The 20,782-nt window shown below is 45.1% G+C and overlaps 1 protein-coding gene across 1 annotated transcript in view; it reads left to right on the top strand.

Annotated features, from left to right (window-relative positions):
• The window catches only part of TRAPPC10 (trafficking protein particle complex 10), a 94,514-nt gene that overhangs the window by 36,563 nt on the left and 37,169 nt on the right, over nt 1-20,782 (top strand). Inside the window, exons 7-13 of the mRNA XM_030576679.1 lie at nt 242-489; nt 8,201-8,347; nt 10,347-10,461; nt 12,071-12,147; nt 15,813-15,904; nt 17,339-17,479; nt 18,631-18,743. Coding sequence (XP_030432539.1) covers nt 242-489; nt 8,201-8,347; nt 10,347-10,461; nt 12,071-12,147; nt 15,813-15,904; nt 17,339-17,479; nt 18,631-18,743 — 933 coding nt within the window. The remainder of the gene's footprint in view (nt 1-241; nt 490-8,200; nt 8,348-10,346; nt 10,462-12,070; nt 12,148-15,812; nt 15,905-17,338; nt 17,480-18,630; nt 18,744-20,782) is intronic.

Genomic DNA, 20,782 nt, shown 5'->3' with positions numbered 1-20,782 from the left:
ATTGTCTTACAGCTTATAGCTGTCAGGTATTTAGGTCAACATTTTAAAAATTAGATGCCTAATTTTAAGTATCTAGAGTAAGTAATGGGAGATGTGGGTGCCACTCTTGAAAATCAGGCTGCTTATGTAGGTATTTGAGTTAAAGGTTGGCCCTAACATTGTTGTGGGGTTTGGGGGAAAAAAAAAAAGCCTTACTTTAAAATAATGGGTTTGGAGGTTAACTGTATATTTGTTTACTTAGATGGAGCAAATTGGTTGACGTTTTTCTGCCAACCAGTGCGGAGCTGGAATGGGTTGATTCTCCGTAAACCAATTGATATGGAGAAACGAGAGCTAATTCAGAATCAAGAAGCCACTCTACTAGACTTGCGCAGTTACCTGTTTTCTCGCCAGTGCACGTTGCTGATCTTCCTACAAAGACCGTGGGAGGTGTCCCAGCGAGCTCTAGAGCTTCTTCACAACTGTGTACAGGAGCTTAAGCTACTAGAAGTGAGTTAGTGTAATAGAATTCATTATGTAAATAACATCTCTTGTTCAATAATAATAGAGGTTTCTGTCCAGTTGTCACTCACTGCGAACACATTTAGCACTGCTAGTGTACTATCAATATAATGGTGTAAAAATGTTTCTAATTGTAATATTGCTACAATATTTATTACGTGTATATTACTATATGTTTTAAAATAAATATCTACCTGTGAGGATCATGACCTGCGTGGTGGGAGGGTCTCAAAGCAGGGACTCGAGCCAGAGTCCAAACATTTCCACAGCAGTGAAACAGTCCTGGAGCCTGAGCCCTCCATGAGCCCAAGTCGGCTGATATGGGGCAGCCATGGGTTTTTCTTTGACGTGTAGCCATATGGATGGAGACTGCATAAAGATTTGTTTTTTGGAGGTAGCATTATGATTGTCTTGTATTGTTAAAATGTTCTGAGCCTTATCTGAAAAACTAATATAAATTTACTGTGAAGCTGATAGTCATTCATATGCTTCTTTCCTGAATTCATTATCAATGTCATGATCTATTGCCAATAATTAACTTATATGTGGTAACAAATGTATAGTTGTGTGGGGAATAGGGCAGGAAGGCTATCTTCTTGATATGTGGGCCAGCAGCTCACTTCAGAACTGTGTGTGTGTCTGCTACTGTATCTTAGTGTTATACCGTGGCTTTATCAGATATGCTGGTGGGATAAATTTTGACCATCCCCAATGTATATCAGGTGACCAAAGTTAAGTATTAGTAAGCTGGTCATATATCAGTTTTCAGGAACAGTACTATGTCATTATGGGAAAATGTGTTCCTGATTGATCAAGCTTATGATTAATTCCTTATTAGTCTTATCCTTGCTATTGTAGCTGCAGATACTATTCTTAGTCAAAGTTAATCCTTCTGATTGTTTCTAAGATACCATGGTAGTGAAAACTCCATGAGATAATTATTAGTTCTTCTTCGAGTGATTGCTCACATCCATTCCAGTTAGGTGTGCGCGCCGTGCGTGCACGTTCGTCGGAAACTTTTTACCCTAGCAACTCCAGTGGGCCGGCAGGTCGCCCCCTGGAGTGGCGCCGCCATGGCGCCCAATATATATCCCTGCCGGCCCGCCCGCTCCTCAGTTCCTTCTTACCGCCGTGTCGGTCGTTGGAACTGTGGAGCGCGGCATAGCTGTCCTCCACGTCCCTAGCTCTCCTAGTTATCTATCGTTTATCTATCGTTCATCTCTAGTTCCATTATAGTTGTTAATTAGTTTGTTAAGTAGATAGTTAAGTTAAATAGTTGTTAAGTAGTTCTTCGCCGGGGGCTTAGCCCTTCCCGGCACCCGGCGCCAGGCTCATGCCTGTTTCGCCAGGCTTCAAGCAGTGTGCGGCCTGCAAGAAGCCCATGCCTACCAGCGATCCCCACGAAGCGTGCCTGAAGTGCCTCGGGGAATCGCACAGATCCGACAAGTGCCGCATCTGTAAGGCTTTTAAGCCGAGGACAAAGAAGGAGAGGGATCAAAGGCTCCGGACTCTCCTTATGGAGGCGGCACTTGACCCGACGGCTTCGCAGGCCGTGGTATCGGCACCGGCACCGGATCGCACCGGCACCGAGAAGACTCCCCGGCACCGACCCTCTCCGGCACTGGAGTCAGAGCCAAGGCCGTCGAAGTCCGATACTCCGGCCAGGCAGACCCGGCTAGAGTGCCCGGCCTCGACATCGGCCGCGGCGCCGCCAGCACCGTCGACTCCGGGCCCGGCGGGTCCGTCAAGTCCGGTGCTGCCGAGCTCCCCCATGAGATCTGGGGTTGAGATAGTGGTCCCATCCACACCGGAGACCTTCGCCTCGGCTCGGGACCTCATTGCCCTGACTGAGCCCACTCGGCTGCCACCCCCGGTACCTCCGGTGCGGGTCGTGTCCAGAGGCAAGCCCATGATGTCGGCACCGCCCAGAGACACTCGTTCACGATCCAGGTCCCGACGTCTTGGGCGCTCCAGATCCTGACGCCGCTCGCAGTCCCGGCACCGCTCCCCTCAGCGGTACCAGTCGCACTCGCGGCACCGGTCGACATCGAGACGGTCGCGGTCAGGCTCCAGTCGTCGAAACCGGCACCGCGATTCCAGGAGCAGGTCCCGACGCTACTCGCCGCACCGGTCGACCTCCCGGCACCGAGCTGGTGGCAGGTCCCAGTCTCGGTCGACCTCCCGGCACCGAGCTGGTGGCAGGTCCCGATCGACCTCCCGGCACCGAGGTGGTGGCAGGTCCCGGCACCGAAGCGGCGCCCGGTACCGGTCAGGATCCCGGCACCGTGACAGAACTCGGTCCCGATCCCGATCCCGGCACTGTTATGACTCCCGGCACCGGTCCCCGGCACCGAGACGATCCTCCGTGCCGACCCGCGCAGATACTTACCATCCAGGGTCGGCCCCTCCGTGGCCCTCTAGACAGCCGTCCGTATCCTCCCAGACGGACAGCGGGTATGCGCTGGGCACCGACCGGCAGGCGGCGCTGTTCGGTGATCCGCCGCTGCAGGACCAAGGCCCACAACAGTGGGGATTCTGGACACCCTGGGCATACCATCAGGCCCAGGGCCCCCAGCAGCTCCCTGCTAGGCCGGCGACTGCGGAGCGTAGGGCCCCTGAAGCCTCGTTGTCTCGCCCCCCTCCCTCCCCGGAAGGGGAGGAAGGGTCCAAGCAGCAGGACTCCGCTGTGGCTCCGGAGGCAGAGGCGAGGGCTGAGGAAGACCCTCAGTTAGACACTCTCGTGCCTGGGGTCTCATCATCCTCCTCCCCGGATGAGGCGGTGGCGGGTACCTCCTCCAACAGTCCCCCCCCGCTGGATCTCAGGGCGCACCAAGACCTCCTCAGGCGATTGGCTCAAAATCTGAGTCTGCAGGCAGAGGAGGTCTCGGAGATAGAGGATCCAATTGTAACCATCCTCTCTTCTGATGCTCCCACCAGGGTCGCCCTGCCCTTCATACGGACCATCCAGGCCAACGCCAATACCATCTGGCAGTCCCCGGCCTCCATCCCTCCGACAGCGAAAGGAGTCGAGAGGAAGTACATGGCCCCTTCTAGGGGATACGAATATCTCCATGTACACCCGACTCCGGGTTCACTGGTGGTGCAATCAGTGAACGATAGGGAGCGTCACGGCCAGGAGGCTCCAGCCCCCAAATCCAGAGAAGCCAGGCGGATGGACCTCCTTGGCCGTAAGGTGTATTCGGCTGAGGCGCTGCCGCTCAGGGTCTCCAACCAGCAGGCCCTGCTGAGCAGATATGCCTTTAATTCCTGGGTGGCAGTGGACAAATTTAAGGAGCTGCTGCCACAGGATGCTCGCCAAGAGTTTACGGCCATCTTGGACGAAGGCAAGAAGGTCGCACGCACGGCCTTACAAGCCTCCTTGGACGCTGCGGACTCGGCTGCCCGTACCCTCGCATCAGGAGTTACGATGCGTCGCATCTCCTGGCTGCAGGTTTCCGGCCTTCCGCCGGAGCTCCAGCATACTATACAGGACCTTCCTTTCGAAGGCCAGGGCCTGTTTTCTGACAAGACAGACCCCAGACTCAAGAGTCTAAAAGACAACCGGGTCATTATGCGGTCCCTCGGGATGCACACCCCCGTGACGCAGCGTAGACCCTTTAGGTCGCAACAACAGCAACAACGCAGGCCGTTTTCCCAGTTCCGCCAGCGGCAGGACCTTTACAGGCGCCGCGGCAGGAACGGAAGGCGCAGGCAGTCGGGGAACCAAGGGGGGCAGAACCAAGGCTCCTCAAAACCCCCGCCTGGTCCTAAGCCTTCATTTTGAAGGTGCGCCCGAGGGCGCAGTAACAGTTTCCCCTATGGATCCTTCCCCCCCCGTTTTCCAACCGCCTTTCGTTTTTTTTCCCGGCATGGTCCCAAATAACATCGGACCGCTGGGTCTTAAGCATGGTGCAGACGGGATACCGCCTGCAGTTTGTTTCATTTCCTCCTTCCCGCCCTCCTTCCTCGTCCCTCTTCAGGGACCCCTCTCACGAGCAATTCCTTCGGCAGGAGGTGCAGACGCTCCTCAGCAAAGGAGCTATAGAGGCGGTTCCGGAAAACGAGAAAGGCAAGGGGTTTTATTCCCGCTACTTTCTGATCCCCAAGGCCAAGGGGGGCCTCAGGCCTATCCTCGACCTGCGAGAGCTCAACAAATACCTCGTGAAGTTGAAGTTCCGCATGGTATCCCTGGGGACCATTATTCCATCCCTGGATCCGGGAGACTGGTACGCCGCCGTCGACATGCAGGACGCGTATTTCCACATTGCCATTTGGCCGCGCCACAGACGCTTTCTCCGCTTCGTTGTGGGGGCTCTTCATTATCAATTTGCAGTCCTCCCATTCGGCCTGTCCACGGCCCCGAGGGTGTTTACAAAATGCATGGCAGTTGTCGTGGCGCATCTACGGCGCAACCGTGTCCACGTGTTCCCTTATCTGGACGACTGGTTGATTCGGGGCACGTCGGAACAGCAAGTCAACAGCCATGTCCGCGTGATCACCGGCATGTTTGCAAGTCTGGGCCTCTTGATAAACACAGACAAGTCCACCCTGAGGCCCACTCAGAAGGTGGAATTTATCGGGGCCGTCCTGGACGCCACTGTGGGCAGGGCCTCGCTGCCTCTGCAACGGTTCCAGACCATGGCGGCGATCGTTCAACGTTTGCGGTCAGCCCCATTGACGTCAGTGAGGACATGTCTAACCCTGTTAGGCCACATGGCGGCGTGCACCTTTGTGACCGACTACGCTCGGCTCCACATGAGGCCTCTCCAGCTGTGGCTTATCAGTCATTACAGGCCGGCAAGGCAACCGTTAGACATGTTAGTCACAATCCCCCAGAAGGTCTTAGATTCTCTCGGCTGGTGGTTAGACCAGTCCGTATTATGTGCGGGTCTTCCCTTCCACCCCTCTCAGCCCTCGGTATCCCTGACAACGGATGCCTCAGATCTAGGCTGGGGGGCCCACCTAGGGACCCTGCGGACACAGGGCCTGTGGTCCCAGGAGGAGGTGGGGCTACACATCAACATGCGGGAGTTGAGAGCGGTCCGCCTCGCTTGTCAAGCGTTCTGTCATCAGCTTCAGGGTCGTTGTGTCGCCGTGTTCACGGACAACACGACGACCATGTACTATATCAACAAGCAGGGCGGCACCAGGTCCTCCTCCCTGTGCCTCGAGGCGATACGACTCTGGGACTTTTGCGTAGCCCACTCCATTCACCTCAGGGCTTCCTTCCTCCCTGGAGTACGGAACACACTGGCGGATCGATTGAGCAGATCCTTCCTGTCACACGAGTGGTCCCTTCGCCCGGACGTCGCTCTCTCCATTTTCCGGAGGTGGGGTTATCCCCGGGTGGACCTCTTCGCGTCCAAAGGGAACAGGAAGTGCCAAGTGTTCTGCTCCTTTCAGGGCAGGGAGCCGGGGTCGATAGCGGATGCCTTCCTCATCCAGTGGTCGACCCACCTTTACTATGCGTTTCCCCCGTTTCCTCTGGTCCACAAGGTCCTCCTGAAGGTGCGCAGAGACAGGGCTCTCGTGATCATGGTGGCCCCGGCATGGCCCAGGCAGCACTGGTACACCATGCTGCTGGACTTGGCCATTGCCGACCCAGTTCCCCTGCCCCTTCATCCGGACCTGATTACCCAGGACCACGGGACCCTCTGTCACCCAGACCTGCAGTCGCTGCACCTAGCGGCGTGGCTCCTGCGTGGCTGACTGGTTCCGAGCTGCGCTGCTCCACGCCTGTGAGAGAGGTGCTCTTGAGCAGCAGGAAACCGTCCACAAGAGCCACATATTCGGCGAAATGGAAACGCTTCTCCTGTTGGTGCGTAGAGAGAAATCTCCGCCCTATGGAAGTTTCGGTAACCGAAATCTTAGACTATGTTTGGTCCCTCAAAGGGCAAGGCCTGGCCTTATCGTCGTTGCGAGTCCACCTAGCAGCTATCTCCACCTTTCACCCGGGTGCGGACGGTCGCTCCGTTTTTTCTCACCCGACGGTGTCGAGATTCCTTAAAGGGCTGCAACGTTTATTCCCTAACGTCCATCCCCCTGCTCCGACCTGGGATCTTAACCTGGTGTTGTCCCGGCTCATGGGGCCCCCCTTTGAGCCGTTAGCTACTTGCTCCCTGCTCTACCTCTCTTGGAAAACTGCCTTTCTAGTGGCTATCACCTCAGCTAGACGGGTGTCGGAGCTCCGAGCTCTTGTGGTAGACCCCCCATATACGGTCTTCCACAGGGACAAGGTGCAGCTGAGACCACACCCTGCTTTTCTGCCCAAGGTGGTCTCAGCCTTCCACGTCAACCAAGAGATTTTCCTTCCGGTTTTTTTCCCAAAACCTCACTCCTCAGGCAGGGAGCAGCAGCTCCACTCGCTGGAAGTCCGTAGGGCTCTCGCGTTCTACATAGAGAGGACCAAACCCTTCCGCAAATCCCCCCAGCTTTTCGTGGCGGTAGCGGACCGTATGAAAGGGCTTCCTATCTCCTCCCAGAGGTTATCCTCTTGGGTTACGTCCTGTATCAGGACCTGTTATGACTTGGCCCATGTCCCTACGGGCCGTGTGACTGCGCATTCTACCAGGGCGCAGGCGTCGTCGCTGGCTTTCCTCGCCCGTGTGCCCATCCAGGAAATCTGTCGGGCAGCGACCTGGTCATCAGTCCACACCTTTGCTTCCCACTACGCCCTGGTCCAGCAGTCAAGAGAGGATGCGGCCTTCGGAACTGCAGTGCTCCGTGCCGCGACTTCTCACTCCGACCCCACCGCCTAGGTATGGCTTGGGATTCACCTAACTGGAATGGATGTGAGCAATCACTCGAAGAAGAAAAGACGGTTACTCACCTTTGTAACTGTTGTTCTTCGAGATGTGTTGCTCACATCCATTCCACACCCGCCCTCCTTCCCCACTGTCGGAGTAGCCGGCAAGAAGGAACTGAGGAGCGGGCGGGCTGGCAGGGATATATATTGGGCGCCATGGCGGCGCCACTCCAAGGGGCGACCTGCCGGCCCACTGGAGTTGCTAGGGTAAAAAGTTTCCGACGAACGTGCACGCGCGGCGCGCACACCTAACTGGAATGGATGTGAGCAACACATCTCGAAGAACAACAATTACAAAGGTGAGTAACCGTCTTTTGCACTAAAAAACACTTCCTCTTCTCTACCTTAAATTCGGTGCCTTAGAATTGGATTGTCACGTTACTCATGTATCCCAACACAGAGTAAGTAGGAGTTCCCAATGTATTTAAACAACAAAAGGTATAATATGCTTTTATCAGATTTTCTCTTACTCCTTTCCAGATTAGACAAACCCTAGGTTTGCTCAACACTACCATTTAAGTTGATGTAACTTATGTCACTCAGGTATGAACCCCCTTACCCCCTGGAGCAATGTAAGTTTCATCAACTTAAAGCACTGTCTGCATAGTGCTATATCGGCTGGAGATGCTATCTTGCTGATATAGCTTTCACCTCTAGTTGAGGTGGAGTAATTTATCCTGACAGGAGAGCACTGTTCCATTGGCATAGCATGTCTTCAGATATGCTACAGCAGCGTTGGTGTAGCAGTAGTGTACACTAGCCCTCAGTCTTCTAAATCTCCTTAAATGGAAGCTACTTCCTGTGCAGTGCACCTCTTCCCCAGTCTCTCAAGCTGTGTCCTAATATGATCAAGCAATTATTCATTTCTCAATGACCTTTACTGTTCATCTTCAGGTCTCTGTTCCTCCTGGAGCTTTGGATTGCTGGGTATTTTTGAGCTGTTTAGAGGTCCTACAAAGAATAGAAGGCTGTTGTGACCGAGCACAAGTAGATGCCAATGTTTCCCACACAGTTGGCCTGTGGAGCTATGCCACTGAAAAGGTAAGCAAACTGATATGTTTCAGTTACAGAGACATCACTTGAAATGTGCCATGGCTCTGTGACAAACTGGGACATGTTTTATTGTGAATCTAGAAGTTCTTTAATACACTGATCCATAGACTAGCCTGGTAGTACTTTGTTGTGCTACCTGATACAATCAGGTTTACATTTTTTTCTAATTCTTCATTGGGAGGCAAGGGCTGAGAATACTGAAGCACATGCTTAGCTCTTTGATGTAGGGGAGGAAAGAGAAGTGCTTCATGTTGCTAAGCAGTGACTGCTCTAGCTAATCAGTAGTGGTGCTGATTAGCTTTGAAATGAATGTAGGAAGTCTGTCAGCTGAGAGGAGGAGGGTGCTGTGAATGTGTTGCAAGAGGACAAACCCTGAGCTGAAAAGAGCCTCTGCTCCTCCAAACTTTTTATTTATATTTTGATTTTTTCCCCAAACTTCCGGCATATTATGGATTTTGTAGAAATCTAGTTACAATATAGAAATCATGGCTGTTATATAATTACAGTAGAAATAATTGACCTTCACAGTTGTTGACAATGTTGGCTTCAATAGCCCACTTATCTGCTACTCTCCCAAGTTGCTGGGAAGTCTCACATTTTCTTAATTACTGTTTTTACTTTGTTTATGAAGTAGTACCTCCTAAAATCCCCCATCAGGGTTAGGACTCCATTGTTCTAGGTGCTGTATAAACATAGGAAGACAGAAGAGCTTATATCCTGAAAAGGCAAGACTAAAGAATAAAATGGAAAAACATACAAGCAAAATAGTCAAGGAGGTGATGGGTACATCAGGCTATTTACAAGCCATTATTACAATGTATAACTGTTTTTATATTAAAACTTTTGGGGGATGCCCTTGGCTTTGAAATAGGGTTGAGGAGTTAATTGTTGGAGTACAGGTGGAGTGGATAAATGGGGAGGGAGAATGTTGAGAAATGTAATGGGCAGGGAAAGGTTAGTCTGTAGAAGGATTGCAATGTTAGAGGCATGGAGTGAAGAACACCAGAACCAGTGGCAAAGCCGCAAAAGAGGTGGGATTACAAAAAGTCCATTTAGAACCATTAAAAGAAAATGTTATTCCACACAGTGTGAAATTTACTACTTCAAGGGGCAAGACAAGTAATGAGACCTGTTATAAAATAGATTGGATAACTTGTTGATCAGTAACATCTGTTAAGCTAAAATGACAATCTAATTCTTCACATCAGAAAATAATCACCAGGGTTGACCTTCAGTCAGATAGCATCCTTTGACACAGAATTTAGCAAACTATCCCCAGTTCAGTCCCATAATGATCAGTAACTATTCACCTACATCTTTAATGGAACTGTGTTAGTTAAAGGCAGCCCTGCTGATCATCTCTGTTCAAGAAGAAATGTTTCACTTCACATGCAGCATTATATAAATAATTAGATTTGTAATGAGTTTTCAGTCTGTATAGCCACCCAGTCTGTACATTGGAGGCTCTGGACTTCATACAGTTGTGTAGTTTAGTTTTTTTTTTACTGAAACACAAGACACTAATTAAATATTATAAACCTGGTATTTTAAATGCACCTGTCTCTTAGTAACTGTCAGATTGATCAAAGTTGTTCTCTCTACATTTAAAAAAAAACAAAAACCAAAACCCTGGATTTAATAAGTATCGATATTTCAAATGTGTTATAAAAATAAGTGCCGAGTGTTTACATTTTAACGTCTTTAATACCAAAAGTTATTGACTTGTAAATATAATTTAGCCTTGAAAAGCTGAAAGGAATCTTATTTAAGTAAAATGCTCAGCCACTTTTAGAAGGCTCTCCTGTCTGTCCCTTGAGGAGATAATTTTAATAAAGGTTTTATAAGTGTAGTAATATGACAATAGTATTTATTATCAAAACATGATCTGTTGGGAGTCATGATGTAGAAGACCTTTGTTAGCAAGGCTTTTTGTATGAATATTTGTAACTTTTTGAAACATATTTATGGCATGTATTTATTTCCATAGCTAAAGTCCCTTGGTTACCTGTGTGGACTTGTGTCAGAAAAGGGACCTAATTCAGAAGATCTTAACAGAACAGTTGATCTGTTAGCAGGCTTGGGAGCAGAGCGCCCTGAAACAGGTACTACCAAAAACATATATACTTTATGTAATACCTTGCTATCTGTTTAAGTATGTGGTGGCTTCCCTCTTAGATTAGCTCTTTAGATGGGGAGAATTAAATCGTGTTCTGTAAGTGGATAAAAGTACACGTGATACTGTGGGAGTGAAGGAAAAGGGGGAGCATATGTTCTTTATGAGTGGTATAGTGTGTGTATTTCGATATTTAAAAAAAAAAAAAAATTAATTATAATCCTTTAATGTGGAGTGTGACTTTCCCAGTATATATTAAATTTATCAACATTATGAGGTGCCACAGCAGACATCTCTGATCGCTCTTGGTTCCGAATTATACTTTTATTACTGCTCCTACAACAAGCCTTAAAATTAAAATTCTCAGTTTGAAAATGAAACAGAAGAATCCTTATCTGATATTGTATACCCTGTATGTAACTAGGGTTATAAAGTGACATCATTGTACTGTATTAGAACCACGTAGATTTAGTTGGCCTTGTTTCTGTATCAGTCTGAATCTCTAAACAATTACTAGAAAAAATTTCATATGTTACACTAATTGTACCAGTAGATATTTATTTGTACTGTTTGCCAAATGCTGAGATGTAATTCTACTTTTGCAGGTGGGATAATGAGTGAAAGGGAATCCAGCAATATGCAGTCTACTGCAATTCCATTAAAAGCGAGTTTTCCCTTTTATAATTTTTGACTTGCTGCAGTTGGTAGTTTTTTTTCCTCACCAAGTGTTTGGAGTGACATAAAGACGTTAAACCAAACAACTTTTTTTAAGTTCCAATATTGCAGACTTTTCGAGTAGAATGCAACACTTCAAAGTCATTTGAGAGACTAAAATACCACATAAAGTACAGACCTGAAGAAGAGCTCTCTGTAAGATCAAAAACTTGGCTCTTTCACCAACAGAAGTTGGTCAAATAGAAGACATTACATCACCTATTTTGTCTCTCTAAGGGTAGTCACAGCGCCAGCGCTGGGAGAGAGCTCTCCCAGCGCTGCATGTACTCCACCTCCTCATGGGGATTAGCTTCAGCGCTGGGCACTCAGCTGGAGCTCCCAGCGCTGCAGCACTGTTTACATTGGCGCTTTACAGCGCTGTATCCTGCAGCACTCAGGGGGGTGTTTTTTCACACCCCTGAGCAAGAAAGTTGCAGCGCTGTAAAACGCCAGTGTAGCCATGACCTGCTGTAAAGTGCAGAAACTTCTCATACTGTTTTTTATAAACCCTAAAATGGGTATGAGAAGTCTTAACCTTGTTAAGATACAGAGGAGTATCTAAATATAATTTTATGTTCTGACAGATTTTGGTGAATGTGATATAGAACAGTATTTTTAAAACAGTGTAGGGAAGTTTTCATAGCTGCTGTAATGTAATTTGAATTTTGGCTGGAGCAACACATGTAGTGGTCAGTAAAATAAATCCTGTTAACTAGACATTTTAATTTAGAATTTGAAAAAACAAGATTACGTTACCTAAATAGTCTGGACCATCTTTAACTGTAGCACATAATATAAAAATAATGTTGTTCTCACTCTACATTTGATTATTGCACATTAAAACAAAAATCTGTAATCAGTATTTTCTTCATTTTATTTTGAAGCCAACACTGCACAAAGCCCTTATAAGAAACTCAAGGAGGCCTTATCATCTGTAGAAGCTTTTGAAAAACACTACTTAGTAAGTATGGTGTAGAAGTATTTACACTGTAGTAAATATACATACAGAAAATGGTGAACCTGTTATGTATATTCATGGAATGGTTAAGGCCATCATTTTCAAACCTTGGGTACCTAATGTTAAGGTCTCTGTATTCTGGCACTTATGCAGTCTGAGGCCTGGTCTGCACAGGGGAGCGGGGTGGGGGGGTGGGAATTGATATAAGTTACGCAACTTCATCTCCGTGAATAACATAGCTGAAGTTGAAGTACTTAGATCGACTTATCGTGGTGTCTTCACTGTGGTGAGTTGACTGCTACCGCTCCCCCATCGACTCTAGTTGTGCCTCTCACCGAGCTGGAGTACAGGAGACAACGGGAGAGCACTTGAGGGTTGATTTTATTGTCTAGACTAGATGCAATAAATCGATCCCTGCTGGATCGGTCACTGCCCACTGATCCGGCCGGTGGTGAAGACATACCCTGACATTCAAATGTGCACACTATTGTTTAGTTAGTGTCACAATATGGAGTTGGGAGCTTAACATTAGTCACAAGGTTTTGAAATTTTTGGTTTAACCTGAATACCTATTACAATGGGGATGTAAATGGATTTGTAACTTCATATGTTCTAAAAAAAAAAAATTGTCCATACTTTCAGAAACTATATATTATTCTGATCTTAGATTATATGATGGATAAATTAGATCTGTTCAGGAAACAGTCTGATGTTTGCATCCAGCTTTTCAGGAAATTTTCTTAAGCTTTGATCTTAAATGGGATTTTTTTCCTGAGTATAATGTTAATCCTATTGAAGCTGATGATACTCAGCATAGGTGTAAGGGTTGGAGATAGCGTGTCTTGTTGAATGATCAAAACCTTAGTTGTATGTTAAAGAATCATAGCTTGTGTGTTTGTAATGTGGTATCTCCTTTTCTCTATTATGGAGCCACAGTAATGATTCTGTAGTTATATTTGTAAGCTACTTCGTATTAAGTCAGACTTTTCATGTCACCCAATTTTTTTTCTTTATGAAAAAACTCCCTTGTGCCTGAAACTTGTACATACTGTTAGGCCAGTGACGTTTGGTATGGAAGAAGTTGAGGGAAATTGAATGAATCCCTCTTAAAATATGGGACTTTGGAAATTGTGCCCTTTTTCAATTTTGTAAAAGTATCTCAAAAAGGGTTTGGTCTAAACACTTCAAATTTCTCAGTAAGAACTAATGCATATTAGTAAGCTAGTAAATTTTTGGAATGACAATGCAAAAATTTGAATTGAACTTCTGAGAACTTTGTAAAGGTCTCTAATCTCTGAGATCTTGCAGCATTTAAGAAATTGTAAGCTAAATAAATGCCTGCAGAGCTTGGAAGTTACATTAGTGAAATTCCTTTGTGCCTCTGGCTGCACAGAACTTGAATGCATTAGAAATTCAAATAAGTAATTAGTGCACACTGTAAAAGTGTATATATTTCCAACCTCAGTTGCATCAATAAATATAATTTGAAATTGAAGCACATTCATATTTTTATAATGAGACATTTCTATTTACTGACAACACAATATCAAGATATCTATTTAATTAATTAAAATTAGAAGAGTAAGGAAATTTCCAACTAAAACTAGGAATTATGGATGTTGAAACATTTTGAAATATTCATATACACTTTAAGTAATGTTGTAGGGTTTTTAAATTTCGAAAGTCACAAAATGCTGAGCTACAATTCCATGAACTACTTTTTCTGATTCTGTAGTGTCCTAATTAAGAGATTATCAAGTCTCAACAACTTTAGAAACTTTTTCATATCAAGTGTAAAATGTACTACACACGTTGGCTCCTGTCTTTTTGTGTGTATGTAACTGAGGTGTTTATAGCCAGTATGTCTACAATTGACAATGTAGGGATGTTTGATCTATCTCAGTGGTTCTCAGACTGTTTTAATGGGGTCACCACAGCTGGCTTTAGACTTGCTGGGTCCCGGGGCTAAAGGCCAAGCCCCACTGTGTGGGATTACAAGCTGGGCTTCAGATCCTCTTACCCACCCTCCCCCTCCTACCCAGGGCAGCGGGGCTTAGTTGGGTTCAGGCATTGTACCCCTCTGCTGAGATTGTGTAGTAATTTTTGTTGTCAGAAGGGGGTCGTGGAATGAAGTTTGAGGGTGGGGTAAAACCATCATGAGATCTTAATGAGAGAAAGATGGGGTTTTAGTCTGTATATCGAGACTCGACAGGGAAGATCTTAATTGTGAAATGTTGAATGGGAAAGACTGTCTTTAGACTATGTGGGAGGTGAAATGTTGATGAACATAGCAGGAAGGGAGGTTTGTGTTTCTAGCCTGTATATGGATAGAATGATACAAAATGTTGGTATCCGTGGTCCAGAGTGGGTGAGGAGACTGAAGGAGTTGGAGTTGCCAACATGTGATATATGTGGTGGTTTTCTGGTTAATGTGTTTGTGAAGGAGAGGGGTCTGTAGCCATATTAGAAATTTAGCTGCGGGAAGGGACGGAGGGCTAAGGAAACTGACCAGCAAGTTGTGGCTGTGCAGGGAATGGGGCTCAAGGGTTGGTTGTCTTCCAGCGGAGTGCCTCAAACTATTTAACTAGATAAATGTTTCAAAATATATCTATGTACAACTTTAATTCTTAGTTCTTTGTTCGGGAATTGCACCTGTTGATTGAGGTTCCTCTCTCACAGGGGTGTCTCCAGGCCCCAGGATGCCAAGCGCGTGCTTGAGGCAGCAAGCCACGGGGGGGTGCTCTTCCGGCGCTGCAGGGGTGACAGACAGGGTGCCTTCGGTGGCTTGCCTGCTGGAGGTCCGCTGGTCCCATGGCTTCTGGACCTCCTGCAGGCACAGCTGCAGGAGGTCCGCCGAAGCTGCGGGACCAGCAGACCTCCCTCAGGCAAGCCGCCGAACGCAGCCTGCCTGCCGTCCTTGGGGCGGCGAAATGCCTAGACCCACCCCTGCTCTCTCATTCAGATTAAATTTATTTCAGAATAGGACTAGTTACACGATCTCTTTCACTCCAGCAGTACATGCACACATTTCCAAGTAGTGCTGCATAATGTTTGATTAAAAACCCAAATGACAAGGCTCTTATACAGACTTGTAATGAGCTGATAAATGTGAACAGGGTGCACAAAAATCTAGCCTAGAGGGTAACGGAATATAGAAATGTAGTCACTTTAAAAATGAGTTAGAAGTAGTTTCAAGTACTACATCTGCCCGTAATCCCTGTCAGTTTTTGTGGTATTAAAATCTCATTGTCCTATTTCAAAAGATGTTTTTCTTTCCTCTTTTGCTGTGTGTAATACTGACATAGAGGGTTACTGATTATACAGGGGAAACAGTGATGGTTACTTAGATGCAAAGTGTTACCAGGTGTAGAAAATAGCCCCCCCCCCAATCCTTTTCCAGTTTCTTTCAGGTGTAGTAGTACTTGATAACTTTTTTCAAGACTTTCATTTTAAGATGATGATTGTCCCTTCAAATAAACTAGCATAATTGTGTGGCATTTCCCTTGTGAAGTATCTGTGTGCAACTGCTAAACAAAATCCTATATGAAAATCAGCATATAATTTATGTTCACTTTGAACTGTTCATTGGGGTGTTTGGTTCAAGAATGAATTATTTTCTGTTCCATGTTTTGCACTTGTTAAATTCTTGTTTCTTTACCTTTAAACAGGATCTGTCCCATGCCACCATTGAAATGTACACAAATACTGGAAGAATTCGCTCGGCTAAACTTGTTGGAAAGGACTTGGCAGAATTTTATATGTAAATGAATTTTTAAAAAGTCTTCTAAAAATACCATAGTGTTGAAAAGCTTGGACACAGTCCATAAGGGAAATTAACTGTATTCTGAAAGGTGCATTTAACAATAGAATATTTTTAATAGTCCAGGTATGATTAATACAAGTATTTTAAATAGGTTTTCTTTCATCAATAAAATACATAATACAAAAAACAAGAGACACTAATAATCTGTCATGCCAAACCACAATACCCAAAATAATAATCAGGCAATCCAACCGCTAGCTATTCTACGTTCTTCAACTGGGAAAAATCACCCTAGGCTCTGCTGTGCCCAGGAGGACAATGAGTTCCATAGTTAAGAACTGCACAGAAAATGGATGCAATAATTTACAGCCCAAATAACAAACTATAGAATAAATTTATGCTGCTGGATTTAATGTCAGAGGCCTCTAAAACAGTGGTTAGGTGATTCCCTCCCTTTTTTTGGGGGGGGTGGGGTGGAGTGGGAAAATAATAAAGATAACTATCCAGATGTGCTGAGTAAACAGTTAGTTAGTAGTGAATTTTTGGCTCTGAGCCTTCATTCCTTTTTGTTTTTATTAACTGGCTAATAGCCATATCTCTTGCACCTACTCTAGGCTAAAAAGCTTTCAGGCTTGGTTTCTAATGTGATTTCCAACACATACTATATGTGTAATGAGTTTTTATTATTATTTGCAATATGCGCAACATTAAGTTACACTGGAAGGTAAACTAATGTGCAGTTAAGCTCTGCTGAAGAGATTTCATTGATACTTCCCATTGTACATTTCAAGTAGTTTCAGAGTAGGGCGGTGTGTTTTGGTTTGGGCCCTGTTCCACTGGAACTTGTTTCTCTTGTTGATCCATCATAGTTAATCAGACCTTCCAGCCATCGTATGAGGGTCATGAATTCACTCAGGTTTTGGCCTGAAGGACACGAGATAGGGATTGTGTAGAGCTATTTTGTAATTAAATGGTCTATCTCCTCTTTTTTTTTTCTTTCAGTTTTAGTATACTTAGAACTTGTTGAATAAGTGTGTTTTTAATTATAAAAATGAGACAGCTGCATCATACTAATGAACCCCAATGGGCTGGCAGGGGGAGAACCTTGACTTTGGTTCCTATGTTTTCCAAGACAGATTTGTGTTTGAATGCTTTGTGTAGTCACTGTGTAGTATTTCTAATTAAAAGTCAACTTTTGGCTTTGGTTGATATGCATAAGCAATCCCCCGATATATGGTTTTGGCAAAATTAATAGCATGATCTTCCATTACAATACTTTGTCAAGTGCATATTCAATGCGTATATCTCAAAAGTGGCTGCTTTTTCAGTTTTGTTAACTTGCTAGAAGTTTGGGGTATATGTAGAGAAGTTTTGTGTCCATGGCATTCTGTTATACCTAGATCAGTTGCAAACTATTTGTTTATTTTCCAGGAGGAAGAAGGGTCCACAGAAGGCAGAGGTCTATCTTCAAGAGGCGCTAAAAACTTACCTTGCTGAGGGCTGGGCATTGCTTATCACACATACAAGAAAGCAGTTAGCAGAATGTCAGAAACACCTAGGGCAAATTGAAAAGTATCTTCTAAAATAAAGAAACCTGGAAAATTCAGATTGGAGTACTGTTGACATACATATTTTCTGACCTAAATATGTTGGATGTGAGGCTAGAGGGAGTCCAGTCAGCAGCCAATGAGATTAAGCTGTTGACTTTTCTACAGTCCATTCAATGTCTTTGATCTCTTTATACAGGTTGTTCTTATGTTTGCCTGTTTTGTATTTCAACATCTGAGTCCTTGTGACAGAGTTAACAAAGCATAGATCATGTGACACATTATATTAGACTAACAAATCTAGTGTAAACATTTTCTGTTGGCGCTTGTAGACAAGGATATGTTGGCCCTAAAGTTTGTATGATGATACTTATTTTTGGTCCAATAAACATCACACTATACACAGTTTCTGCCTACACGTTAACATACTGGAGGCTAAATCCAACTGATTTTCAGTTAGATTTAGGGTCCTAACTGCCTACGTCTCCTCTAATAATGGGCCCTAGGCTCCCAAGTCACTTGGGCACTTTTGAAATTTTTATTCTGTATGTTTCAAAATGTGCTCTTACAAAAAATGCTGTTGAGCTAATGATGTAGTCTTAGTGAATACTGTACTGCAGCAAGTCCTCGTACCCCCAGTACTCCAAGAGAATATAAATTCCTTTCTTATGATTAGTTATGGTAAGTGCTGCTATCACATTTGGCGGATTCCCAGAGCAGAGTTCTGTGCACTAAATTTATGGTACACACCAATAAATTAGAATTTAATCAAATGCTAGAGCTTATTTAAAATTTAATTTTTATCACAGTGTAATGTAATGCATCAGTGTTTTGGCTGTGCAGTTCATTTATCTGTGGTTAGTAAAGAGCAAGTGAATTTTCCTCCAGTCAGTAATACGTTTATATAGCAAAATCTAATAAGTGGGGTAGATAACTTTTTATTAGATAATCTGCAGTAAAATAAAAAGATGCTTCTGTAATGGGCTTTAGTGATAGTGAACCCTTCCATTGCTTTATTTTCTAGTGGGAATTTCTGTTGATGCTAAAGCAGCTTATCTAGTATCTGGAGGGTAGAAAAGCAGTAACACAAAAATTAATCACATTTTTTTCCCCACCAAAGTGTTTCTGAAATGGATTGTAGTCCTTTCCCCTCAGTTCCTTAACGTGGTGTGTCAGATATCTTCAAACAAGCAGTCTTTTAGCCAGTGATGATCACTTAACAAAAGATGAGCGCCAGCACTTCTGCCACGAAATTTTAAATTTTGCCAACCAGCAAACAGAGGGCAAAGGTGAGACTAGATTTAAATATTTGACCATAGTATTTCAGCTGATCAGATCTTTAACCTTTCTTTTCAAAAGGAGATAACATGTCTTTCTGATTAGAGCTCACTGCTCTGTGTGTAATTTCTGGACCACAATCCCACATGTATTCAATTATTTAATTGGATTTAATTTCACTTTTATCTGACAAATCAGGATCTTTTTCCGCCTCTCTCACCTAAAGCCCCTCAAAAGATTTTAGGGATATGTTTGTGTGTGTTATGGGGGTACTTTTGAGTGATTTTTTTTCTCCAGTTCTACTATAATAGTCCTGTTTTTTTCTATGGCTGCATCTACACTAGCATATCTTGTATCTATAATTTGCTGCTGGAGCATTGGTGTTAGTGGTGTAAGATGTAGTGCAGACAGAGCCTAGGCATTTTTACCACAGTGTTGTTTGCCCCTCACCTTCGCTACAACTCCCAGCACTGCTTCAGCTACTGAAGTTCCACCAGTACTGAATTATAACTATGAAGTTTGCTCATGTGGTAAGGTCTTTGTTTTTTCAAATATTTCCTGCCTTTTGTGGTCTATTGATATATATCCCTTACTTTTCCTGCATATTGTTATTTCTTGTTCACCTTTTCATCCTCTTAGTTTCAGCTTGTTTCAGTAGTCACACATGCTTCTGCACAACTTTGCCCCCAGAAGGGCAGAAACCAGTATGAAACTGTCTGGTTGCTTTAATCAGTAGTTGCATGTAGATGTGATCTAAGCATTCTTTAACTCTGCTAATGCCCAATGGCTTTTTGTTTGGTTGCAACATAGTTAGGTTTTGTCTGTTGTCTTCTTCGGCTATCCCTCAATACGAGGATGATGTCTACCAAGGGGGTTCATTGGTGAGTTTAAGTAGCTGAGGAGCCCAATTCTTGCCCTGCAGGTTTTCCCACAGAAGTGACAGGTGTAATCTTGGAGGAGACACAGTTGTTGGCTGGAGTGTTCCCTTTCTTTCCTCCTTTGTCGCTTCTCTGTCTCATGAGCACATCCGTTCTCAAAGTGAGCTGTGACTTGGTGTATGGTGTGGAGTCACTATGTTCTGTTCCATACTAAGTCCTCCCAGTTCGTTGGGTTGATGCCTCCCTTTTTAAGATGTACTTTCAGTATGTATTTGAAACACTTCTGCTACCCTCCGTGAGCCCTTCTTCCCTGACTTAACTGAGAGAAGAGTTCTTGTTTCGGGAGGCAAGTGTGAGGCATACATACACAGCGGCCAGTCCAGTGGATTTGGTGTTTCATGACCTGTGCTTCTATACTACTGATGTTGGCTGCAGAGAGAATGCTGATGTTAGTACCTCTGTCTTCCCAGCTGATCCTGAGAATCCTCCTGAGGCAGCGCTACTGGAACCACTCCATTCGCTTGAGACGACATCTGTAGGTTACACAGGTCTCACATCCATAGAGAAGAGTGGGGATGACAACTGTCTTGTCAACCAAGATCTTGGTATCTGTTTGTTGATCCCTATCATTGAAGACTTGTTTGAGTAGTCTTCCAAAAGTTGTGCTGGCACAACGGATGCTGTATTCAATTTCTGTGTCAGTGCTGGCTGATTGGGAGAGGTGACTGCCAAGGTACGGAAAATGATCCACATTTTCCAAGGGTTCTCCACTGATGGTCATTTGTGGAGTATGAAGAGTAGTTTATGCTGGTAAGGGCTGGTAAAGTACCTTGGTGTTCTGTTGTTGGGAGAGAGACCCAGGCTGTGATAGGCATCTGCAAAAAGATTTAGGGTGCTTTGCAGGTCAGCCTCTGTGTGTGCAAGAATGATGCAATCATCTGCATACAGTAGGTCAGTGATGCCAATTCTCGTGATCTTAGATTTTGTTTGGAGATACTGAAGATTGAGGAGCTGGCCATCCATACACTACTCAATCCTGATTCCATCAGGATGGCAGTCATGAATGAGAATCAGGATCACGGCAAGGTAAATGGAGTAGAGTGTTGGAGCAGTGACACAGCCCTGCTTGACACCAATGCAAATGGTGAATGGTTCGGTCTCTGAGCCGTTGC

Source organism: Gopherus evgoodei, chromosome 1 (genome assembly GCF_007399415.2).
Source record: "Gopherus evgoodei ecotype Sinaloan lineage chromosome 1, rGopEvg1_v1.p, whole genome shotgun sequence".
NCBI classification, from domain to species: Eukaryota; Metazoa; Chordata; order Testudines; family Testudinidae; genus Gopherus; species Gopherus evgoodei.
Note: the sequence above shows the minus strand (reverse complement) of the source record. Positions and strands in the feature narration are given on the sequence as shown.